Source organism: Chiloscyllium plagiosum, chromosome 15 (genome assembly GCF_004010195.1).
Source record: "Chiloscyllium plagiosum isolate BGI_BamShark_2017 chromosome 15, ASM401019v2, whole genome shotgun sequence".
Taxonomy (NCBI): domain Eukaryota; kingdom Metazoa; phylum Chordata; class Chondrichthyes; order Orectolobiformes; family Hemiscylliidae; genus Chiloscyllium; species Chiloscyllium plagiosum.
The window spans coordinates 34474240-34497573 of NC_057724.1; the positions used below are offsets into that span (position 1 = coordinate 34474240).

General features: G+C 40.5%; 1 protein-coding gene across 1 annotated transcript in view; it reads right to left on the minus strand.

Moving 5' to 3' along the window:
- Nucleotides 1-5641: 5641 nt before the first annotated feature.
- Nucleotides 5642-23334, minus strand: part of sash3 (SAM and SH3 domain containing 3) — a 65611-nt gene continuing 47918 nt past the window's right edge. Inside the window, exons 4-8 of the mRNA XM_043704672.1 lie at nt 21626-21767; nt 14158-14315; nt 11836-12042; nt 8749-8899; nt 5642-6712 (exon numbers count right to left, since the gene is read on the minus strand). Of these exons, the coding sequence (XP_043560607.1) occupies nt 6531-6712; nt 8749-8899; nt 11836-12042; nt 14158-14315; nt 21626-21767 (840 nt within the window). The 3' untranslated portion in view covers nt 5642-6530. The remainder of the gene's footprint in view (nt 6713-8748; nt 8900-11835; nt 12043-14157; nt 14316-21625; nt 21768-23334) is intronic.

Here is a 23334-nt window from a genome sequence, read left to right on the forward strand (position 1 = left end):
TAAGGTGTTGGATGAGAGGCCAATCAAGTGGTTGACTTTGTGCTATGATAGAATGCTTGAGTGTTGTTAGACATGGACTTGGAAAGAAGTGGAGGGCTTTCATAGAACATGAACATAACAGTACACATCCTTTGGCCCTTGATATTGTGCCAATCTTTTATCCTACTCTAAGATCAGAATAACCTACAAACCCTTCATTGTACTAACTTCAATGTGCCTATCCAAGAGTCGCTTAAATGTCCCTAATGTATCTGACCCTACTACCACCATTGCCAGTGCATTCCTTGCACTCCCACTCTGTAAAGAACCTACCCCTGATATCTCCTCTAAACCTTCCTCCAATCACCTTAAAATTATGACCCCCCCATGATATCCATTTATGCTCTGGGAAAAAGTCTCTGGCTATCCACTTTATCTATGCCTCTCAATATCTTGTACACCTCTATCAAGTTACCTCTCATCCTTCTTTTCTCCAATGAGTAAAGCCCTAGCTCCCTCAATGTTTCTTAATAAGACATAACCTCCAGTCCAGGTTAATCCTGGTAAATCTCCTCTGCACCCTCTCTAAAGCTTCCACATCCTTCCTATAATGAGGTGACCAGAACTGAACACAATATTGCAAGTGTGGTCTAACCAGGGTTTTACAGAGCTGCAGCATAACCTTGTGTCTCTTAAACTCAATCTCCCTGCCAATGAAAGCCAAAACACCATAAGCCGCCTTAACAACCCTATCAACTTGGGTAGCAACCATGATGGATCTGTCGATGTGGGTCCCACGATCCCTCTGTTCTTCCACACGGCCAAGAACCCTGCCTTTAACCCTGTGTAATCTGCATTCAAATTTGACCTTCTAAAATTAATCACTTTAGACTTTTCCAGGTTGAACTCCATCTGCCACTTCTCAGCCCAGCTCTGCATCCTGTCAATGTTCCATTGCAACCCACAACAGCCCTCCACGTTATCCACAACTCCACCAACCTTCGTATCGTTGGCAAACTTACTAACCCACCCTTCCAATTCATGATCCAAGTCATTCATAAATATCTCAAAGAGCAGAGGTCCCAGAACAGATCCCTGTGAACACCACTGGTCACCAAGTTCCAGGCTGCATACTTTCCATCTACTATCACCCCCTGTCTTCTATGGGCCAGCCATATCTATATACAGTCAGCTAGATTTCCCTCTATCCCATGCCTCCTTACTTTCTGAATGAGCCTATTATGGGGAACCTTATCAAATACCTTGCTAAAATCCATTTAAACCACATTGTTGCTCTACCTTCATTAATGTATTTTGGCATACCTCAAATAACTCTGAAAGGCTTGTGAGGCATGACTTGCCCCTCACAAAGCCATGCTGACTATCTCTAATCAAGCTATGCTTTTCCAAATAATCATCAATCCTGTCTCTCAGAATCCTCTCCAATAATTTGCCCACTACCGACGTAAGGCTGACAGGTCTGTAATTCCCAGGGTTATCCCTATTTCCTTTCTTGAACAAGGGAATAACATTTGCCACCCTCCTATCATCTGGTACTATTCCAGTGGACAGTGAGGATGCAAAGATCATTGCCAAAGGCGCAGCAATGTCTTCCCTTGCTTCCTGTAGTAATCTTAGATCCAACTGGCCCAGGGGACTTATCTATTCTCATGTTTTTCAAAGTTAAAAATCACACAACACCAGGTTATAGTCCAACTGGTTCAATTGGAAGCACACTAGCTTTCGGAGTGACGCTCCTTCATCAGGTGATTGTGGAGGGCTCGATCGTAACACAGAATTTATAGCAAAAATTTGCAGTGTGATGTAACTGAAATTATACATTGAAAAATTGATTGTCTGTTAAGCCTTTCATCTGTTAGAATACAGTGATAGTTTTACTTCTTTCATGTATAAATCACAAAACCCTTTATTTTAAAGTTGCATTCTCGGGTTAGCTGTTAACAATGGTGATAGCTAGACAATATGTTGAAGATAGTTCAACATATTATCTAGCTATCACCATTGTTAACAGCTAACCCGAGAAATGCAACTTAAACAAATGGTTTTGTGATTTACACATAAAAGAAGTAAAACGATCACTGTATTCTAACAGATGAAAGGCTTAACAGACAATCAATACTTCAATGTATAATTTCAGTTACATCACACTGCAAATTTTTGCTATAAATCTTTGTTACGATCGAGCCCTCCACAATCACCTGATGAAGGAGCGCCGCTCCGAAAGCTAGTGTGCTTCCAATTAAACCTGTAGGACTATAACCTGGTGTTGTGTGATTTTTAACCAAGTTTGAATTGTATGCTTCACAGTCCCGTAGATGGCAGTGTAGTGAGAGGCTCTTAATGCTACATCCGAGGCCATCGCTGCCTTTTCTCCTCTGCATTCAGGCTGGTCAGTGTGTTTTGATTGTGCATGTGTTTAGATGGCTGCAGTTTAGTTATAGACGGGTGTGTGTATCATTGACTGAATTTCACATGAACACACTCAAAGAGTCAGAAATCGGGGTCAGGCCTGATTGGAAACACATGAAGCAAGGTTTTATTCTGTTGAGTTATATATAGTTTAAACCAAGTGAGTATCACAATTTGGTCTGTACATTAGTAACACTGTGCTAAAAATAACTCGATTTATAGTGAACTGAATGCATTTTAAGAAAAGAATTAATTCCCAACTTTTATTTCAGGGACTGGCGAAAGCAGTGGAACTTCACAGCCGCAAGTTGCAGTTGTCCAGGATTCAGATGTGTACGTTTTGCTCCCGCAGGGATTTGGCTAAAGTTCGGGGTTCCAGGTAACTCAGAAGAGGCAGACTCAGCCAGCTTCACCCACGTGTAACATCTCTGCCAAAATGCTAACATGAGTTGTGGGATAAGTATGGACAGAGTGGGCTAGGAGTGACGGGGTTTGGCAGTGGATACAGGATCACACAGGAAAGGGAAGCAGGATTAAAGAGGAGCAAGTGAGCGATCAAATCCTGGGTTCTCTTGGTGCTAATTAAACGCTTTTCAAGCCTCGTTGCGAAACACGTCCACCAACTGCCCATGAGTCATACATGGGGAATGAGTTTTGTGATTTACACATGAAAGAAGTGAAACTATCATGGTATTCGAGCAGATGAAAGACCCAACAGACAATCGAGGTATTTTTCAATGTATAATTTCAGTTACATCACACTGCAAATTTTTGCTATAAATTCTGTGTTACGATCGAGCCCTCCACAATCACATGATGAAGGAGCGTCGCTCCGAAAGCTAGTGTGCTTCCAATTAAACCTGTTGGACTATAACCTGGTGTTGTGTGACTTTTAACTTTGTACACCCCAGTCCAACACCGGCACCTCCAAATCATGTTTTTCAAGATTTCCAGCACATCCTCCTTAACATCAACCTGTTCGAGTATGTCAGCCTGTTTAATGCTGTCCTCACAAATGACAAGGTCCTTCTCACTAGTGAATACTGAAGCAAAAACATTAATTAAGGACCTCCCCTCCCTCCTCCGTTTTCAGGCACAGGTTCCCTCTACTGATTGGTCCTACTCTCCTTACATATGTGTAGAATGCCTTGGGGTTCATTCTGACTTCTAGATGTTAGGAAGACTATATGGGAAGTCAGAAGGTGACTCCTGATCTGTTATGAGCAGAGTATTTATGTGGCTTGTCCTGTTTCTGGTCAGTAGTAATCCCCAGTATGTTGAGGGATTTGAACAATGGTCATGGCTGTTAAAATTTAAGGGTTGACAGTAAGATTCTCACTTGTTAGGTGTGGTCATTCTCTGCATTTCAGTATGATTATTTGTCCCTTTATTCTAAGCCTGAATCATGGCCTTCTTTCTTATCTGAGGAGTTTGGGATGGAACTGAACATTGTAATAGTTAGAACACCTGAAACAATTCACGTCCCTGGACTGCTGACCATATTGAGGAAAGGTTACTGTTGAGGCAACTGAAAATAAAGTTGTTTCCTCAATCCAACAAAGGAACTCCTGCAAGTGATATCCTGTCACTGAGATAATTGGTCTTCAACAACTGACTCTATCTATCTTTTGTATACACTGATACCAGCCACATTTTGAACAATGGCACTTTTTTTTTGATGACAAGAGAAGTGGAAACTGCTGGATTCCAAACCGGCATTGGTGAATAGATGCTTCTTGACATACCAGTGTTAATAATCTTTTTATGATTTGCGAGTAAATTTTCCAGGCTGTAATTGCCTAGATTGGATTTGTCCTGCTTTTTGTGAATTGAATGAAGTAGTTGGAAGATTAGATTAGATTCTCGACAGTATGGAAACAGGCCCTTCGGCCCAACATGTCCACGCTAACCCCCCGAAGAGTAACCCACCCAGACCCATTTCCCTCTGACATGATGGGCAATTTAGCATGGCCAATTCATCTAACCTGCACATCTTTTGACAGTGGGAGGAAACCCACGCAGACACGGGCCGAATGTGCAAACTGCCTACGGACAGTCGCCCGAGGCTGGAATGGAACCTGGGTCTCTGGTGCTAACCACTGAGCTACCGTGCCACCCCCTAGAGTTTAAGGGTGGAGAGTGATATAGACATGAAAAAATTTGATAATGACGAAAGTTTAAATTTTTTGTTTGTAGAGAGACTTGGAATAACTTACGTCACAAAGGACAAAGATTGTGGTTGAATTGGAGCTGACATAGGAACAGCAGCATTTTCAAGATGTTGGAGTTTTTACATATTGGAAAATGAGAGGCAACCCTAAAAAAATGAATCTTGTGGTATTGAGGGTTTAAGCAGTCATGCTTCTGAGATGTGTGGGTGCGTGATTGTGTGTAGCAATTAGAAACATGCCATGGGGAGAACAAAAGTGGCCACATTGGTTGCACAAAAAAAGTGTTAATTGGAAAGTTGGTTTATGGGACAGCTTGAAGCAAAGCAGAGACATTTTAAAAGTGAAAATAGGCATTGGCACTGTTAGGCAGGTTATTCCAGCATAACGTCTGGAATTCCACACGTTAAATTTATTTTGAAATTGTTGGGTTGACCAAGTCGGTTGATTGTTTTACAAACTTTGTCTTCTGAGTGGATGACGTCATCTTCAGTGCTGGATGAAGCACTGTCATTGTGATTTATACAATTCTGTCTGTCTGGTTCTAATTCTGGTTTTGTGCTGTAGTGGTCTGGATATAGGATCTATTTCAACATGTCTGTTTATGGAACCAATGGATGAATACCAAGCCTCCAGGAATTCCTGAGTTTATTGAAAGAGACCCCATCTACAGACCACTACAGCACAAAACTGGTAATACAAACACCCATCTTGACAGAACTGTATAAATTCTGGGCAGATCACAATGACCAGCGCTTCATCTGAAGGCTTCATCCTCATCCAGAGGATGTCACCCAGTCAGGAGATGGAATGTTTGCAGAAAAGTCAACTGGCTCGACGAACCAACCAACAAATTCAACTACAGCTTGAGGTACAGATCTTCACAGAAACATTAATTTATTTCACCTCTAAAATTTCACAAGTTGTTTTACAGATGGCATTTGTATTTTGTACTTTAGATTCAGACTAACCAGATTAAAAATGCTGAAAATCAAAGGAATTAAGTTTGCATTGTTGCCTGGTTTGACAGAATTACGTAAAAAAAAATGTAATTTAAAAGAAAATTGATACTTAAGCAAAGAAATGCTTTATTTAAACTGAAGTACAAAACTTTTAAAATCAAATAGAAAAATAAAGAAATTGCAATTTTCATTTTTAAAAACAAATTTCAAAGTTATGTCTTCATGAGAATAAAGTCTTCCTGCAAAATCTAATTAAATTTCAAAAATATGCAAAATTCATTAATGAAATATACGCAACCTATTTAAAAAAAAAAATTGCAGCCCATCATTTTGGACAAACAATCACATTCACCACTAAGAAGATCGTTTTCATAATTAAATCTATGTTAATCATGCAACAACAGCCTTGAGGGTTTAGAAAAATCAAAATAGCAACATCAGTATCCTGGCAGCTATTACCTGCTAGCCATTGGCAACAAAACTTTATGGGAAGCTTGCCCACAATTTCCTGATTTTGTGGAGAGTGAATAGGAGTGAATTAGCATGTGCCTTTTTAAAAATAAAAATGACCCTACTATCTCTGCTATTCTATCCTACCTACATGCATTAATAAAATACAACCAAAAGTTGTAATAAATGGCAAATATGTGCAGACACCGCATCTCCTGGCAAGAAAGACATAGGTATCAGTTCTGTAACCAATGGAATGGAGTCCTCTTTGGATCCTTGAACTTGCAGACCATTTCTATGGTCAATGTTCCTTTCTATAAATTGCTAAAACTAAATATCCAAGAAAATTTATGATAAATGTCATTCAAGAACAGACTTTGAAACTGCAGTATTCTTCAAATCCTCTACAAATTCCCCTCGAATAATTAGCTTGGTGCAAAGAGGCCTTCTGGTTAAAGCCACATTGTTTTGTATTTTTAAGCCACTAGATGTCAGCATTAGGGTCCTTTTTTTTAGAAAACAACAAATTGACTGCTCTAGCTCAGTCTTCAGAAATGTTCTGCGTTTGTTCCTCAGTGGTACTTAATTCAGAATGTTCCTGCACATTCTCCAAATTCTCTGAACTTTCATAGCAGCCTGAATCCCGTGGAATATCACACAGAGGAGCTGAGCTTGAGAGTTGTGCATCAGTGTTATCTCCTTGCTCTTCTGTCTCACTTCCTGCTGTTTAAAAAAACGCACCCAATTAATATTGATTTATAGATATGTGGTACTTCTGAGATATTAGTACAGGAGATTTCAGACCTGTCATTTCGATAGCGCAAATATATCCTTGCAACATATTTGACCAAGATAATATGGTTTCCCAGATGTTCTCTATTTCCCTCATTACCTTAGTTTGAGGGACCAAGGTAAATATAAATTTTCTAATCAATCGAAACAGATTCTCTTCTGCAAGCTTTAGCTTTTTATCCACACGCCCTTACACAAAATGCTGGTGTCAGTCATAAAACAAGGTGCAAATCAATACAGTACCTGAAATTCTAGATACAAAATCTGGATTGGATCATGGTGTTAAACAAGAATGTGGAATGGATCAATACATCCCAATTGAAATTAATAAAGCATTGCACCATTGGTTTTGCATTTTTTATACTTCCAACTCAACCTATACAACACAAGATTTCATTCAAAAAGAGCGTTTTTCGAAATTACTTGGAATACTTTATATGTGGAAGCCAGGCACTAAAATATTAGATTCTGCTTTCATAATTAAAGATATTTAAATACCAATGATTTTTCAGTCATTTGTTTATTACTGCATTATTTAGGGTTAATTCACAGTAAATGTAGAATGGTGTGCCTAATTACAGCAGACAAGATGAGCAGATTGTCATCCTAAAATAAAATAACTGAAGAAACTCCGGTCTGGCCGCATCTCTAGACTGTAAGTGTTATCTCTCGCGCTCTCTCTCCCACCCTCCTCACCAATGTGACTCTTTTCGGAATGCTTTTCTGTGCTGTAATTCTATTCCTCCATCAGTCAGCAGCTGGGAAACATTGCTACAGTTCAAATGTATTTAATGGGTCAGAGCCAGAAGGAAATATGAATTTGTTCTTTAATATTGAAGTGTACAGGTTCACACACAATTCAGCAGAAAAACAAAATGAATTCACTTCAAAAGCAAAACTGGTTCAGTAGCAGATAATGCATCGGTTTTACTTCAAAATTAAAAACTTGTGCCTGATTTAAATTGGATTAAAACTTAATTCTGTGAATAATACAGTTATAATGTAAAGCATGAGCTTAGCTAAACTGCTCGTCTATTGCCTCTGAGTCAAAAGTTTATGGGTTGAAACTTCACTTTCTGATTTTAGTACAAAAACTAGCAAAGGTCTTTTTCCCAGGGGTGGCAGAGTGCAAAACTGGGGGACGTATTTTTAAGGTGAGAGGAGAAAGACCGGAAGGGCAACTTTTTCCACAGAGGGTGGTTCATATGTGGAATGATCTACCAGAGAAAGTGGTAGATGCAAATACAGTTACAATTAAAATACATTTGGATAGGTACATGTATAGGAAATATTGAGAGGAATATGTGCCATATGCAAGCAGGTGGGACTGGTTTAGTTGGGGAAATGTGGTCGGCATGGATGAGTAGGACCAAAGGGTCTGATTCTCTTCTGTATGACTATTGCTCCATATGCTCAATTTTTATGGATGACAAAGGCTTCATTTTACATGTGTGTTTAATTTTTATTGTCCCTGTTAGCTTTTATTCCAAGGGAATGTCATTGATACATGGGTATAATATCTGGTCAGATTTATTAGTTGAGTATAAGAACCAGCAGAGGGGGGGAGGGAGTCTAACATTTAAGTTTGTGATCCCAATGACAACTGATCCACTAATGTTGTTTTCAAAATATCTCAGGTATGCAAAATATGATCGTTTATTAGCAGTTGTTGGTACTATTTAATGTAGATCAAGCAGAACCTAAAAGCTTCCTATAAGCGCGAGAGATAACACTTACAGTCTAGAGATGCGGCCAGACCAGAGTTTCTTCAGTTATTTTATTTTAGGATGACAATCTGCTCAAGGGGGCTCAGGACTTTTTGCCAATTTTTGTTGTGGGGAATAACAATTGTTCTGCTGCACAATATATATACAATCTAGCAATAGTATCTGTTATGTATTATGTCATGAGTTATGGTTTTTCTTCAACTGCTTGTGTTGCATCTACAACCAAAGAAACCCACTTACTGTCATAGTCCATGAGGAGTTCAGCAGCTGTCAGCAATTTGGCTCTCTGCTCAGGGTCGAGGATATTGAGTTCATTCAAATGTGTCTCTTTCAGCTCTTTGAAGTCATCAAGAGTCTGGTAGCCATTAAGCAGCAGAGTGGACGTATGCTCCTGCTCCAGAGAAGCAAAAAACAACATTGGATTTTAACATCAAAGGCACTCGAGACCAAGCATCCAAAACAGATTTGGTTTAATTGAATAAAAGTACATTACTATTTACAAGTAATTAAACTAGCTGTTAAATAAGCCTTGGACCAGTTAAGTGGCATCTGGTAATGAGTAAACAGAAATTTCTTCCAATCAGCTATTGATAAGATCAAAGCCATTGTAAATGAATGAATATGCTACCATTGGCCATAAAAGTTTTTCAAGAATAAAAATGGTTCTGATGAAGAGATATTTGATCTGAAATATTAACATACTCCACAAATGCTGTCTAATCTGTTGAGTTTTTCCAGCTTTCTTATTTCAGAATTTCATAGCCTCAGTACTTTTGAGTTGTAATATATTGTGATACTGGACATTTTTATTAAAAAAAAAACTCCCCTGCAACTTCAAGTACACTTTGCTGTTCCCCTCTTGATTCCAAAAATTGAGCGAATTGCTTATTTGCATTTCGAGAAGGCAACATCAAAGCTTATTTACAAGCTATTTAATGACATGGTTCTTTTCAAATTTGTACATTTGTTTAAACTAACCTTTTTAAGGCAACATTTTATTTTTCCAAATCCTATCATTGAGGAAAAATAATCAAAATTCCATGAGTATAATTTTAAAAGAAGTGCCAATTTCACAGGAACCCTTGCAAGTTGCTGAAATCAAACAAATGTATCAAAACTTGGAAGGTAAGCCATGCTGCATTGTGATGAGAAGCTGTGCAGTTCTATATCCTAATGCCTATACTGTATTTAACGTCTCAATGTCAAAGAATACATTTGACAACCTGAAGAGTTCAAGAACATTCTTCAATGAGATGGTTCAACATTGACTTTATTTCAAAGATTTGCACCTAAGAATTACTTTGGCTGTCATTTATGGATTCAAATCACACTAAGGTTTTCAGCAAATAATTTTAAACTGAGACTTCAATGCCACACTGAGGGAGTGCTGTGTTCTTGAAGACTCTCTTTTTAATGAAGTGCTAAATCTATTAGTTCCAGTGTTTCATATAAATGTTACTCTTCAAAGAAGCCAAGTAATCTCTCCTGGTCTCCTGCCTTAAATTACTCTGCTGCTGTCACCCACAATCCTCAATTTTTTTTTTACTTATTGTTTGCATTAATCATATATAGAATTTAAAGTAAGAAAAACTTTATTACATGTGCCAGTTCTTTTTTCAACTGCAGCAATCTACTTTCATCCTTTTTCTGTACCTTTGCTTCATACGCTATGTTTTACCTTCTCAAAGTCGTACCAAATTATCTTTTAAATGAATTGAGCTTTGTGCCCAATTCATATTGTGAAAAATTCTCATTTGCCCAGAAATGATAGATTCAATGTCCTGTTTTATATCATTGGTTTCTGCATGTCTAATGAATGATTTTTGAAACATTTAAAAGGATGTTACAGGAAGTATACACTTTTCAATTTGTGAAGATATTGCCTGCTGAACTTTGCTTTTGTTTTGCTTAATGTTTTTAAAAAGAGCAAATAAGTTTAACACTACCCATTTACTTCTGTGTTCTTCCACCTGTGCTTATAACAAACTTACACCATGTTTGACAAAATGAAAAGTTGCGAAATTTCCTTTCATAAAAAATCTCTCAAACTTCATTATTTTGCAGCACTTTCCTGAGTTACCGGTTGGTTGCTGGGTGGCAAGTATCTTTTCAGTTGCACGATTCCTGCTGATTCATATCAGCAGGTCCCTGTAGATTAATTTCTTTCCAATCATGAGATGTGCAATGGAGTGACAGGCTGTTTACAGGACAGCTTAGATACAGTTAGATTGGGGGAGAACAGGATAGGGTGGGGGACAGTGGCCACTGGAGATAATGGTTACATCTGTCAGTGGCAGTTGCAATTGGAGTTGGTTGTTCTGTGGATTTGTCTGGTCAATTTGGACACCAGTCAGAGATGCAGATCCAAGAGCCTATGCATTCTGTGTAACATCATAGGTGAAATTTGACATAATTACTGGTCATGAGCAAGAATCCATCAAATGGCCTGTCTAATGCAATTATTTATCTCTGATTAGGGAAATGCTGGATATCTCCATTGAACCTCCAAGACACAAGAAATTTGAGGTGCATATCATTTGTACAGCTAGTGGAATGCATGGGCACCAAATTCAGCAGAAGTCAAAGCTCTATTATCACCTAATGTGACAAATTGAGCCTTCATAAGCACTGCCAGACTGCCCAAAGGGATAAAGCTGACTCCCTTCCCATATATAAAATAACAAACTAGAAATCTGAAACAAAAACAAAATGCTGGAGAAACTCAGCATGTCTGGTAGCATCTATGGGAGAAAGCAGAGTTAACATTTTGAGTCCAGTGAGTTGTCTTGTAAACCTTGATAAGCAGGTAATGTTTCCTGTCTGCTCAACTCCCTGCTGTTATTCTCGACCTACGACTGCCCACCCTGCTGATCAGAAGCAGGTCTCTCTCTAGTGAGTTTTTGTTACAACTGATGGTCATCTTACCCCTCTGAGATTCCTTTGAAGGCAGCCATGGTGCCACAAATCCCAATCTTGAGTCACAATAATTCCGAAAAGCACACATTACCCTCTCGGCACAATGACTTTCAATAACTCTTTCTCCGTAGGCGGTAAGAATGTAACTATAACCACTGAGTATTTGTTGATGTCCTCTGCCTAATTTTTAATGATGTTCATGAATTGTCTTTCATTCCTTTTGCCTTGGGTTTTTAAATACCATGTAAGTGATGAGAGTTACACGCACTATGCCTGAGTTAAACCCTGAAGTCAACATGTCTAAGGCATGTCCAGATGTGCTGATACTAATTTAACCAATTTAATTACTCTTCAGTGTTAAAACTTCCCCTTTTACATATTAATATGAAAAAGCAAATATTAATATCTCACCTGTAGATTAATTCTGTCTAATAATTCTTGCAGAGTCTTTGGTTTAGGCCGTTTGTTCTTGGTGAATAACTTTGATTTCCTAGGTTGTTCCACTTCATTTGGTAGAACATTGACGTAGATAAATTTAAAGGATCCTACTTTGTTTTTGAGCATGCCAGTCCATGTTCCTACTGGTGGTTTCTCAATAATGTCTATGATATCTCCTTTCTGTTAGTAAAGAGAAAATAGGTTAAATAATTGAAAACCCAAAGATCATGTGTACCATTTCAGAATCTTGCAATTGATGTCTATTGTTTCCTCATCTATGAACCTATGACTGTGTAAATGATAATGTTTCTACCCTTCCTTTTGTCTTTGTGATTCTGCATTATTATCAAAACAGTCAAATACAATTTCGAACCTTGAAATTGTTCTGGTTAGGTGGCCTTCTAATTCTGTGCATCAGAAAGGCACACAGTAGCAAACAATGATATGCTAGACAGTTGCAGGGAGGAGACACGTGCTCTAAATGTTTTGAAGTATTAGATTAAAATTGTGAATTTTTCAAAAATTTTTCTTAATTCATCATTTCAGAACAGCACTTGCCTTTACTGCATTTATCAACTGCTAATCCCTGGGTTGTGGGACTTCTTGAAGGATTGAAAAACATCTCTATCAAGAAATCAAGTCCATGACACTCTATGAAGTATTTTTCCAGATAATGTGGTAACATCAATTATGAGCAGAGGGCAACAAAGTAACCATTGCAGTGTGAACTTGTGCTGCAGTAGCTGAGTTTTGACAACCCTGTGGATTTAGTATTTTCCCTTACTAGTTTTACCCTACTTCACCCACACTCTCTTGTCCCTACTAAACTCATCAAAGCATGTGCAAGTCCAGTATTTGGTCATTAGTGACCCTTCTGTTGCTGGTTCTAGATAATAAATCACAGAAACGTAGAGTATAATGCAAGACTAAGACGTTTGGTCGTTTTGCACTTGCTCTGCTCTTCAGTATGAACATGACTGATCATCCAGCTCAATATCATGAGCCCACTTTCACCCTAATCTCTTAATCCCTTTAGCCCTAAGAAATAAATCAAACTTCTAAGTCAGCTCTTGTTGTCAAGATGCGCTTCTAAGTAATTGCTTGACGTATTCTTCCAAAGATCACTTTGAATTCTTACTATTTCTTTTTTTAGATTACATTACAGTGTGGAAACAGGCCCTTCGGCCCAACAAGTCCACACCGACCCGCCGAAGCGAAGCCCACCCATACCCCTACATTTACCCCTTACCTAACACTACGGGCAATTTAGCATGGCCAATTCACCTGACCCTGCACATCTTTTGGACTGTGGGAGGAAACCGGAGCACCCGGAGGAAACCCACGCAGACACGGGGAGAACGTGCAAACTCCACACAGTCAGTCGCCTGAGGCGGGAATTGAACCCGGGTCTCAGGCGCTGTGAGGCAGCAGTGCTAACCACTGTGCCACCGTGCCGCTCTGTCTTTACGCATTACCTTTTACAAAGTCTGTTTGTCACTATGCCATCGATTGCCTTGAGTCAGCCATTAAGAGGTGTGTCAGACTGCGCTGAGAAGATCCATGTCTATTTTGCATCTCCAACTTATGGTACCGTATAATCCCTTTAGTTAGGAGAACATTAGCTCAGTGTATTAGTGCCCTAAGCAAAGTATGTTATCTTGAAGATGTGGTTCTGTATATTGCAATATGAATATCAGAATGTTCCCAGCTGTACCTGCCCTCGTCAACCTTGACAAAGTTGGTTAGGAAAGGTAGCAAGGCAATGAATAACATACTAACTAGAATGTACATCTGGGACATGAAAGACCACGATGCAACTGCCTAGGGAAGGGTGAAAGGACATTGGGTTTGCCAAGAGGAAAGGAGCCTTGATGAGCCTACCTAAGAGTAACCTAATATTTCAAGTACCAGCAGAATGGTTTTTGCTGCTGTTGTGCTGCGTGACACTGCTGCCATTATTGTCAATTAAACATCATTCTGATTATAATGGTGCATAATAAAAAGCAAGAGTAGAGAAGTAAATCTATTTTTATTCTTTGTGACATTGGCTCTCAAGATTTGAGCTTTTCTTATTTATTTTTTACATTGTCTGTTATGTTTCACATTATTTGTGTAAACAATTAGTAAGGCATTGACTACATTGCAGCAGGATTAATCAATTGTGCTGGATACAACCTTTGCGTTATTTTTATATAGCCCAGAGACATTGATGTATTCTCCTGCATTATGATTTTAGTGAGTATTAACATCCTGGGCATTGAGCTACACAGAGCAGCAGATAAGTTGCAGTTTTACCTTGAGTTTTAAGGACTCAACATCATATGGACTTGGGGTGAAATCCGTATGGACTCTGGCCCGACCGCAGAATGGTCCAAGGTAAGGGGGAGGCAGGTTGTCCAACTGCACACTATCCCTGTTGCAGAATTCAGAGTCTGGGGTGCAAGGCTCTCCGCCTGTTTCAGAAACATACATTTCAATCTTGTATCAACACAATACAAATCAATGACAAAAGAGTTGTTATTTGTCTGCCTCCAATCATTCTTATCAATTAATGAAAGTCTCTACAAATGCATTTAGTGGGTCTTAATCAAAATATTTTGAGGAAAAAGCACTATTTAATGCTGGCGTGCAGCGCAGGCCTGTCAGTAATTCAGCCATGTGGAAGTGGGTACTGCGGATGCTGGAGATTAGACTCAAGATTAGGGTGGTGCTGGAAAAGCACAGCAGGTCAGGCGGCATCTGAAGAGCAGGAAAATCGACGTTTTGGGCAAAAGCCTAATTCAGCCATTCCCGTTCAACATCCATCCAAGAGCAAGATGATGGACAGGGCAAGGGATCAGATGTTGCCTTTTGAGGACAAGAAAATGATCACAAAACATTGGTCTGTATTCTTGGGGCCACAGGGTGATTAGATGCCAAGCTGTCTGTCCCATAATTATCCTACTGAAGTTAACTACAACCACTGATTTAATGCAAGTACAGATTAACAGGGCAATTCTGACAAAGTGTGTCACTCTCTGCTGGTACAGAATGTACTTGAACCCATTCTCATCCTCCAGAACTCATCGCAACCATTCTTTTCAATGATTGCTAGAACTTGCTTTCTTTTTCAGTTTCACATTACTATTAGGAAACAGTATTTCTTCAGTGAAGTGCAACGAGATTTAATTTCCTGACAAACAGATCAGACTACCAACAAGTAGTTTGAGGGATAGAGTGTTAAATTTCAGTTAGGAGAAAGTGAGGACTACGGATGCTGGAGATCAGAGTCAAGAGCATGGTACTGGAAAAGCACAGCAGATCAGTCAGCATCTGAGGAGCAGAAGAGTCTAAGTTTCAAGCAAAGGCCTTCCTGATGAAGGGCTTTTGCCCAAACATCGACTCTCCTGCTCCTCAGTTGCTGCCTGACCTGCTGTGCTTTTCCAGCACCATGCTCTTGACTATTACATTTCAGTGTTAAGATTATCTACAAATCCAGAAATTAATGTAAGATGATTTAAAACTTCACACAGAGTATGTTTCTATTTTTTGTTGTTTTTATCAGCTTTTGAAAGGTGGTGAAATTTTAATGCAACGTCAACCAGCACTGAACTGAAAGAGGGTTACATCTTATTCTGTATCATTACAGGGAGCCAACTCTTGGTGTGCTCTATAATCTCACCACAGTGGTAACTAAATTCCAGGTTAACAGTGAGCATGCTTGCTTTGCCACTGATTGCAAATTCCAGGCCATTAGAATAAGGAAGGTGCACCAGACAAGCTATATAGCACAGACTTATTCTGCCATTTTTCAAAAATATCATGGAATGGTTGTGGCACAGAAAGAGGCCATTCAGTTTGTAATGTCCACGCCAGCTCTCTGCAAAAGCAATTCACTTAGTGCCACTTTTTCTTTGCCTTTTCCTCAGTTCTGCACTACTTTTTCTCATTGGCAAACAATCTAATTCCTATTTGAAAGCCATCATTAAATCTGCCTCCACCACACTAACATTGGGTTCTGAATCCTAACCATTCGCTGAGTGGAACAGCTTTTCCACCTATTCCTGCCTACAATTGATAGTTTGCGTCTAGTTCATTCCACCAAAAGAAACAGTGTCTTTCACCTACTTTGTCCATGGAGAAATGCATTTGTCCCTAGTGTACTTGTCATGGTCATGTGACCTCTGCCTTGCCTAAGGTTAAGGCCTCCCTATACATGGATGACGTCGCCGTTTTCTGCTCGGATCCGCTGTCCGTGCACAGACTCATGTGCATCTGTGACCAGTTCGAACGGGCCTCGGGGGCCAAGGTAAACCGAGGCAAGAGCGAAGCCATGCTCTTCGGGAACTGGGCCGACCAATCCTCTATCCCCTTCACCGTCAGGACTGACCACCTGAAGGTGCTGGGTATTTGGTTCGGGGGGGCTGGGACATGCGCCAAGACCTGGGAGGAGTGGATCAGGAAGATGAGACAGAAACTGGGCAGATGGGAGCAACGGTCGCTCTCCATCGCGGGTAAAAACCTGGTCATCAGGTGTGAGGTACTCTCAGTATTGTTATACGTGGCACAGGTCTGGCCTATCCCCAGAACCTGCGCCGCCGCAGTCACCCGGGCCATCTTCCACTTCATGTGGAGATCAAAGATGGACCTGGTTCGAAGAGACATAATGTACAAAGACCGGTGCAATGGGGGAAAAAACACACCCAATGCAACCCTCACCCTGATGGCCACCTTTGTGTGTGGCTGCATCAAGCGGTGCGTGGATCCCCGGTACGCAAACACCAAGTGTCACTACGTACTGAGGTTCTACCTGTCCCCAGTGTTGTGAAGGATGGGCCTGGCCTCGCTGCCGCGGAACGCTCCGAGTAGTTGGACCGATCCGTATCACCTGTCCATCGTGGAGAAGTTTATGAAGAAAAACACCTTTGACCACAAATCCATTAGGAAGTGGTCAGCACGTAGTGTCCTTGAGACCCTTCGGGAAAAAGAGGGGGCAGATCCTGTCGAGCGGTTCCCTGAGCAGATTGTCAAAGCCATTTGGCAGAATGCCTCTTCGCCAGAACTTTCCAACAAGCACCAAGACATGGCTTGGCTGGTGGTGAGAAGGGCTCTGCCTGTGAGATCATTTATGCACACCCGGACTCTCTGCTGCACCGCACGCTGCCCTCGAAGCGGCTGCAGGGGGAACGAGAATGTCACACACGTCCTTCTGGAATGTGCCTAAGCAGGGGAAGTCTGGAGAGGAATGCAGTGGTGTTTGTCGAGGTTCGTCCCGAGCAGCGCCATGACGCGGGACTCCGTACTCTACGGCCTGTTCTCCGGGACGCACACCGAGACGAACATCAACTGTGCCTGGAGGATCATCAATTCGGTGAAGGACGCTCTCTGGGTGGTCCGAAACCTGTTTATCTTCCAGCTGAAGGAGTTGACCCTGACTGAGTGTTGCAGACTGGCACATTCCAAGGTCCAGGACTACGTGTTGAGGGACGCGCTGAAGCTTGGGGCAGCTGCCGCCAAGGCGCGGTGGGGAAAGACCACAGTCTGACATCTGCCTGCCTAAGAAGAACAGGGGGCCCACGCAGTCATTTGGGCTCCGCTGGCGTCTCAGCTCAATGTAATCGCACCAACCTGTGAATAGGAATGATTACCCTGTTTCGATACGCAAAGAAATGGAATGTTTACAGAATGATGACATGTCCAATTGTATAGATTAAATATATATGAATAAAGTATATTTTTGAAATAAAAAAAAGTGTTTCCACTTTCAGAGTGTGTGCAACTGATGTCACATTTCCATAGCAAATTTTTATTAATTCACTAGTTGGATGTGGGCATTGCTGACTGGCACAGATTATTCATCATTTGTTGTGGGAGAGAGCCATGCACCTTGTAGATCAGACAGACTGCACTGGTTGGCAAACAGAAGATAAAACTAACCAGTTGCAGGTTCTGCCTCCCTCTCCCTCTACAGAATTTTCAGAGTAGCTGCAAGTAACAATTGGGAAATGGTGTTCTAGGAGGAAAATTGCTAGGACCACTGTCATTCACCATTTGCATCAATTTTGTTTGCGTTAGCTACCATTCTGTGATTTTGGAACGACTAGACACTGTTTCTGTGCAGTCATTGCACCATTTCTACAGCCTTTCACTGTACTTTTTGGCAGTCATTAAAGTATATTAACATGATACAATCCAGTTCCTACCCACCCCCACCCCCACCCCCACCTTGTGATTTTCAACATTACCATGGACTCTCCTCTTGATCCTTATCTTAAACAGGACAGTGCTGGCTTCTCTGAAATATCCACATAACTTTAACCATGCTTGTGAATCTTTTCTGCACTATTTCCCTCTCATGCCTTCAGGTGCTTGGTTGCAAGCTGGCTTTCTTTTTATTGTGTATAATCAAGTCTAGAGCCATACAATGGTCTGAGTGGGATATCAAAACTGCAGAGAAAAACGCTGCTAGCAGAATCTGCTCAACAATTTTACTGCAGACTCTCTGCTGGTTGGCCACCTGTCACCCTGCTGTCTATTTATGAGCTGGCAACTCTAAAATCTCAGCAATGCCAGTTGGAGGTGTAATCACTATTCTGGAGCTTGGGTCTACAACGGATAGTGAATTTTCAAGAAGTTATATGGGATCAAACCTCAGAGAAGAAAGACCTTTGAGAAGTTTGCAAGAAAAACAAATTGCTGGAGCAACTCAGCAGGTCTTGCAGCATCTGTGGAGAGAAAGCAGTGTTAATGGCAAGTAACACTCATACTACACAAATGCCAGGCAATGGCCATCTTCAGTAAGAGCCAATTTAACCATTGCCCCTTAACCTTCAACAGTGTTATCATCACAGAAGCTCCCACTCTCACCATCCTGATGTTACTGTTGACTATAAACTCAACTGGAGTTGCCATATTAATACAATAGTAACAACAGCAGGTCAGAGGCACGGTGACTAACTCACCTCCTGACTCCCCAGAGCCTATCTACCATCTACAAGGCACAAGTTAGGAGCATAATGGAATACTCCCCACCTGCCTGGATGGGTGCATCTCCAATAACATTGAAGAGGCTTGACACCATCCAGGCCAATGCAGGCTTGATTAGCACCACATCCACAAGCATCCACTCCATCTAGCTCTGATAGTGTTCAGAACAGTATAAACCTATTACAAGATGCACTGCAGAAATTCACCAAAGATCCTTAGACAGCACCCTCTAAAACCTCAACCACTACCACCTAGAAGGACAAGGGCAGCAGATGAATCGGAATGTCACTCAACAGCCTGACTTGGAAATATATCACTGTTCTTTCACTATTACTGAGTCAAAGTCCTGGAATTCCCTCCCCAGCAGCGTTGTGGGTCATCCTACAGCATGTGAATTGCAGCAGTTCAAAAAGATAGCTTATCTGTCAAAGGCAACTAGGAATGGCTAATAATTGACAGTCAGTCAGCAATGCCCACATCCAACAAGTGAATTAATAAAAAGGTTAGTTGGTGTCATCTGCACATGGTGAGAAGAAATCTGTCTTCATTACTATTCTGATTATGCCAATTTCTGACATGACAGCCTCTTACCTCAACAGAGGAATCCCCCAAAATTGTGGTTGACAGGGCCTTCTACCATTCCAACACATCTTCCACATTTCTCCTCTCACCCCTCCTCTCCTTCCCAGAACAATGACAGGTTCCAGTTTGTCCTCACTTTCCACCCCACTATTCCCACATTCCAAGGATAATCCTCTGCCATTCCTGCTATATTCAGCAGGATGCCATCACCACTGCTGGGACCATTTCCTCTGTGACACCTTGGTCCAATACTCCCTCACTCCTAATACTTCCTCACTCCCCCATCACACTTCTAATTCAATCCCAGGAGGTGTAACACTTGCCCATTCCCATCCTCCCTCTTTACTATCCAGCACCACCTAGGTGAAGCAATGCTTCACATGTATCTCTTTCAATTTGGCCTATTATGTTAACCACTTACATTTCAATCTCCTTTATGTTGAGAGATCAAATGCAGATTGGGTAACTGTTTTCTGGAACACCTCCATTCTGTCCATAGCAATAGCCTGCTCCCCCCCCATTAGCTTGCTGTTTCAACAATAAACTACCATGCTCTGATGGGCCAACTGCAATGTTCCAACCAAGCATAACAAAAGCTCAAAGACCAATAGCTCATTTTACACTTAGACACTTTAGTCTTGAAATTTCAGTATTGAATTCAATAAATTCAGAAACTGACTACATTATATCTGTTCCCCATTTTTCATACATTCTTGCCCTCCTCCCGGCCGCTCCCCACCCCACCCCACCCCACCACAGTCATGTTATGTTTGTGTCTTGCTTATTTTGCACCAGATCAGAAGAACTGATTCTCTCCCATTCACCTCTTCATTTATACTCATTTTACATTGGTTTCTTTCTCCCTGTTAACACTGACTTTCACCTTTGCACCAGGCCTTTATATCATCTGTCCTCTTGCTCCTTCTCTGCCTCTGTCAAAATAATTTTTAAAAATCTGTTTTCCAACACATTTCCATTCTGAAGAAGAATCATACCAGATTCAGTATTAACTGTTTCTCTTTTCACAAATGCTGCCAGACCTGTTCAGGTTCTCCAACGTTTTCTGTTTTGCTCCTTTGGAGTGGACAGCCAATTTACTTCGGATCTTCTTAATTTAATTTGAGTCCCTACAATTTTACTAGTTGCTGCATGTTATAGTCTGTCTCCTGGGTTATTGTTAAGATTCATTCCAGTGTCTTTAAGTCATAGACATACGGATATAAAAACAAATAAATAGCTTATTTCCTTAAGAGAGAGATAGAACAGAAAGTTACAGGGGTGGGGACAATTTATACACCCACAGCCTCTCAAAGCTGGAACTTAACTCATCCAGTGGATGCCTGCCAAGAAGTCAAATGTGCAGTGGGTGGGTTACATTGGCTAATTTTGCTTCCTATCTGTGTGCATGAAAATGTGGGAGACGTGACATATAGGTTCAGAGCATAAATCGTCACTTCAGTCACACACTTCTTATATTGCGAGATATTGAGTCGGATCATCTTGCAATTAAGATGTGCAGACTACTTAGAGGAGTTTATTTTGGAATTGCCATATCTGACAGTTTTGAAGGCAAGACCCTAAACTTACATTGAGCACAATCTTTGAAGAAAAATCAAAATATAATCAAATTTATAATTTAAAAAAATCAAATTTAACAATTCAAAACTTCAATTCTTATCATTTATAGTGTCACAGAATGTACTTTAGAATCAACTCTCCTGATGTTTACATTCAGTAGGCCAAGGATCTCCTCTCATGTAAATGTTTGAGGGTAGTAAGGTTATCACATCTTCCTGAGACCGCTTGTTTGATATTAGTGGGATTTAGTCTCATCAATTTATCATATTTGAAACAGATAAAGAACATCGGCAACTTATAATTTCAAATGAATTTTTAAAGTGTTATGCAAAAGCTTAGGATCAATTGAGGTGGGTCTTACAATTATTAATTTGATTCTGAACCTTGATCATACATATGAAACATTTGTTTGCTTCCATTTAAAATTATCAACAATTTCTAATGTCTTTGTCTTAAGAGCAAATTGCAATTATCATTTTTGACTCAGTTTTAGGAAAGTTAGGTTCAGTGATTTTTCAGTATAGCATCCTTTCTAAACAACAGTCCAATATGACTTGAAAGAAATATTCATAAATCTCTTTCACATAATTCTATAGTTCCCAGTCTGTGGTCTGTATGTTTTACTGCTGTTACTTACTGCTCGAAGCCTGTCTGCTGAGTGGACTGTTGAGATTCTCTTCTGACTCACTGGGTGAGTGTGAGGTACTATCCCCAAGTCGCAGATACATAAGCTCATCAGGTGTCATTGGAGACATGGGGCTTTCTTCACCACTTTCATTCTGAAGGAGAAAATGAGACAAAGATCAACAAATAAACCATATCTTATATTTGAATACTTTTTGAATGATATTATTGATCTGTTATTTTGTGATCAAATTTTACAACCCATTGTTGCTTATAACTAACTCTTAATTTTACGTAATTGTTTTCCTCCGCCTGCTATCCTGAATTCCACTGCAATTGTTGATCACTTTTTGTTTGCAGAACTTTCTGAAATATTAAAATCCTCCTTTAAGTGGCTTCAATCTATGTTCCTTTCATCCATCGAACTTCACCATCAAGTACTACAGCAGAGAAAGTCAGCAATGATCGGCCCAACTGTTATCAGTTTAGGCTGTTTTTATACAGTCATAGAGTCATAGAGATGTGCACACAGAAACAAACCCTTTGGTCCAATTTGTCCATGCTGGCCAGATATCCCAGCCCAATATAGTCCCACCTGCCAGCACCTGGCCCTTATCCCTCCAAACCTTCCTATTCATATACCCATCCAGATGTCTTCTAAATGTTGCAATTGTACTAGCCTCCACCATTTCCGCTGGCAGCCCAGGCACCAACCTCTGCATGAAAAAATTACTCCCTAGGTCTCTTTTATATCTTTCCCCTCTCACCTTAACCTATGCCCTCTAGTTCTGGAGTCCCCCAGCCCAGGGAAAAGACCTTTGTCTATTTATCCTATCCAGGCCCCTCTTGATTTTATAAACCTTTATAAGGTCACCCCTCAGCCTTCGACACTCCAAGGAAAATAGCCTGTTCAACCTCTCCCTATAACTCAAATCCTCCAACCCTGGCAACATCCTTGTAAATCTTTTCTGAACCCTTTCAAATTTCACAACATCTTTCTGATAGGAAGGAGACCAAAACTGCACGCAATATTCCAACAGTGGCCTAACCAATGTTCTGTACAGCCGCAACATGACCTCCCAACACCTATACTCAATACTCTGACCAATAAAGGAAAGCATACCAAACGCCGCCTTCACTATCCTATCTACCTGTGACTCTACTTTCAAGGAGCTATGAGCCTGCTCTCCAAGATCTCTTTGTTCTTGAAAAGATCAGAAGGTTCTAGAAGTGGATTATGGGTAATTAAAATGCAATATTGTTGAGTTTAGTCAACTCCTAAGCGAAAGTCATCTTTGAAGTAATGTGCCTTTTAGCTGGCATTAGGTCTTTTTACATTTACAGAAGCCTAATCATAAGCATTATATTGAGTGCTGTAGATGATGCCATTTAAGGCAACTCCACCTTTTGGTCATTGAAAAATTGTGATTGTGCCTATATTGGCATACAAGTCTATCAGCAAACCAACACCTCAACTTTTCTTTAAAGTGTACCAGATGTGCAAGAGGAGTCAACCTCAATTTTTCACCTCAGAATTCAATGTTTAACTTATTTTCATAACTCAGCATGTAGCATCACGTAAGCAATATGGGCCAAGTTGCCAAAATGATGCAAGGGTTTTTAAGACAAGCCAACACAACACTAACTATACATAGTGAACAGAAATGGCAGAAAGAATGAAGAGTGAGTTAATAGTCAGACAGTCAGAGGTCTCTAGCACAG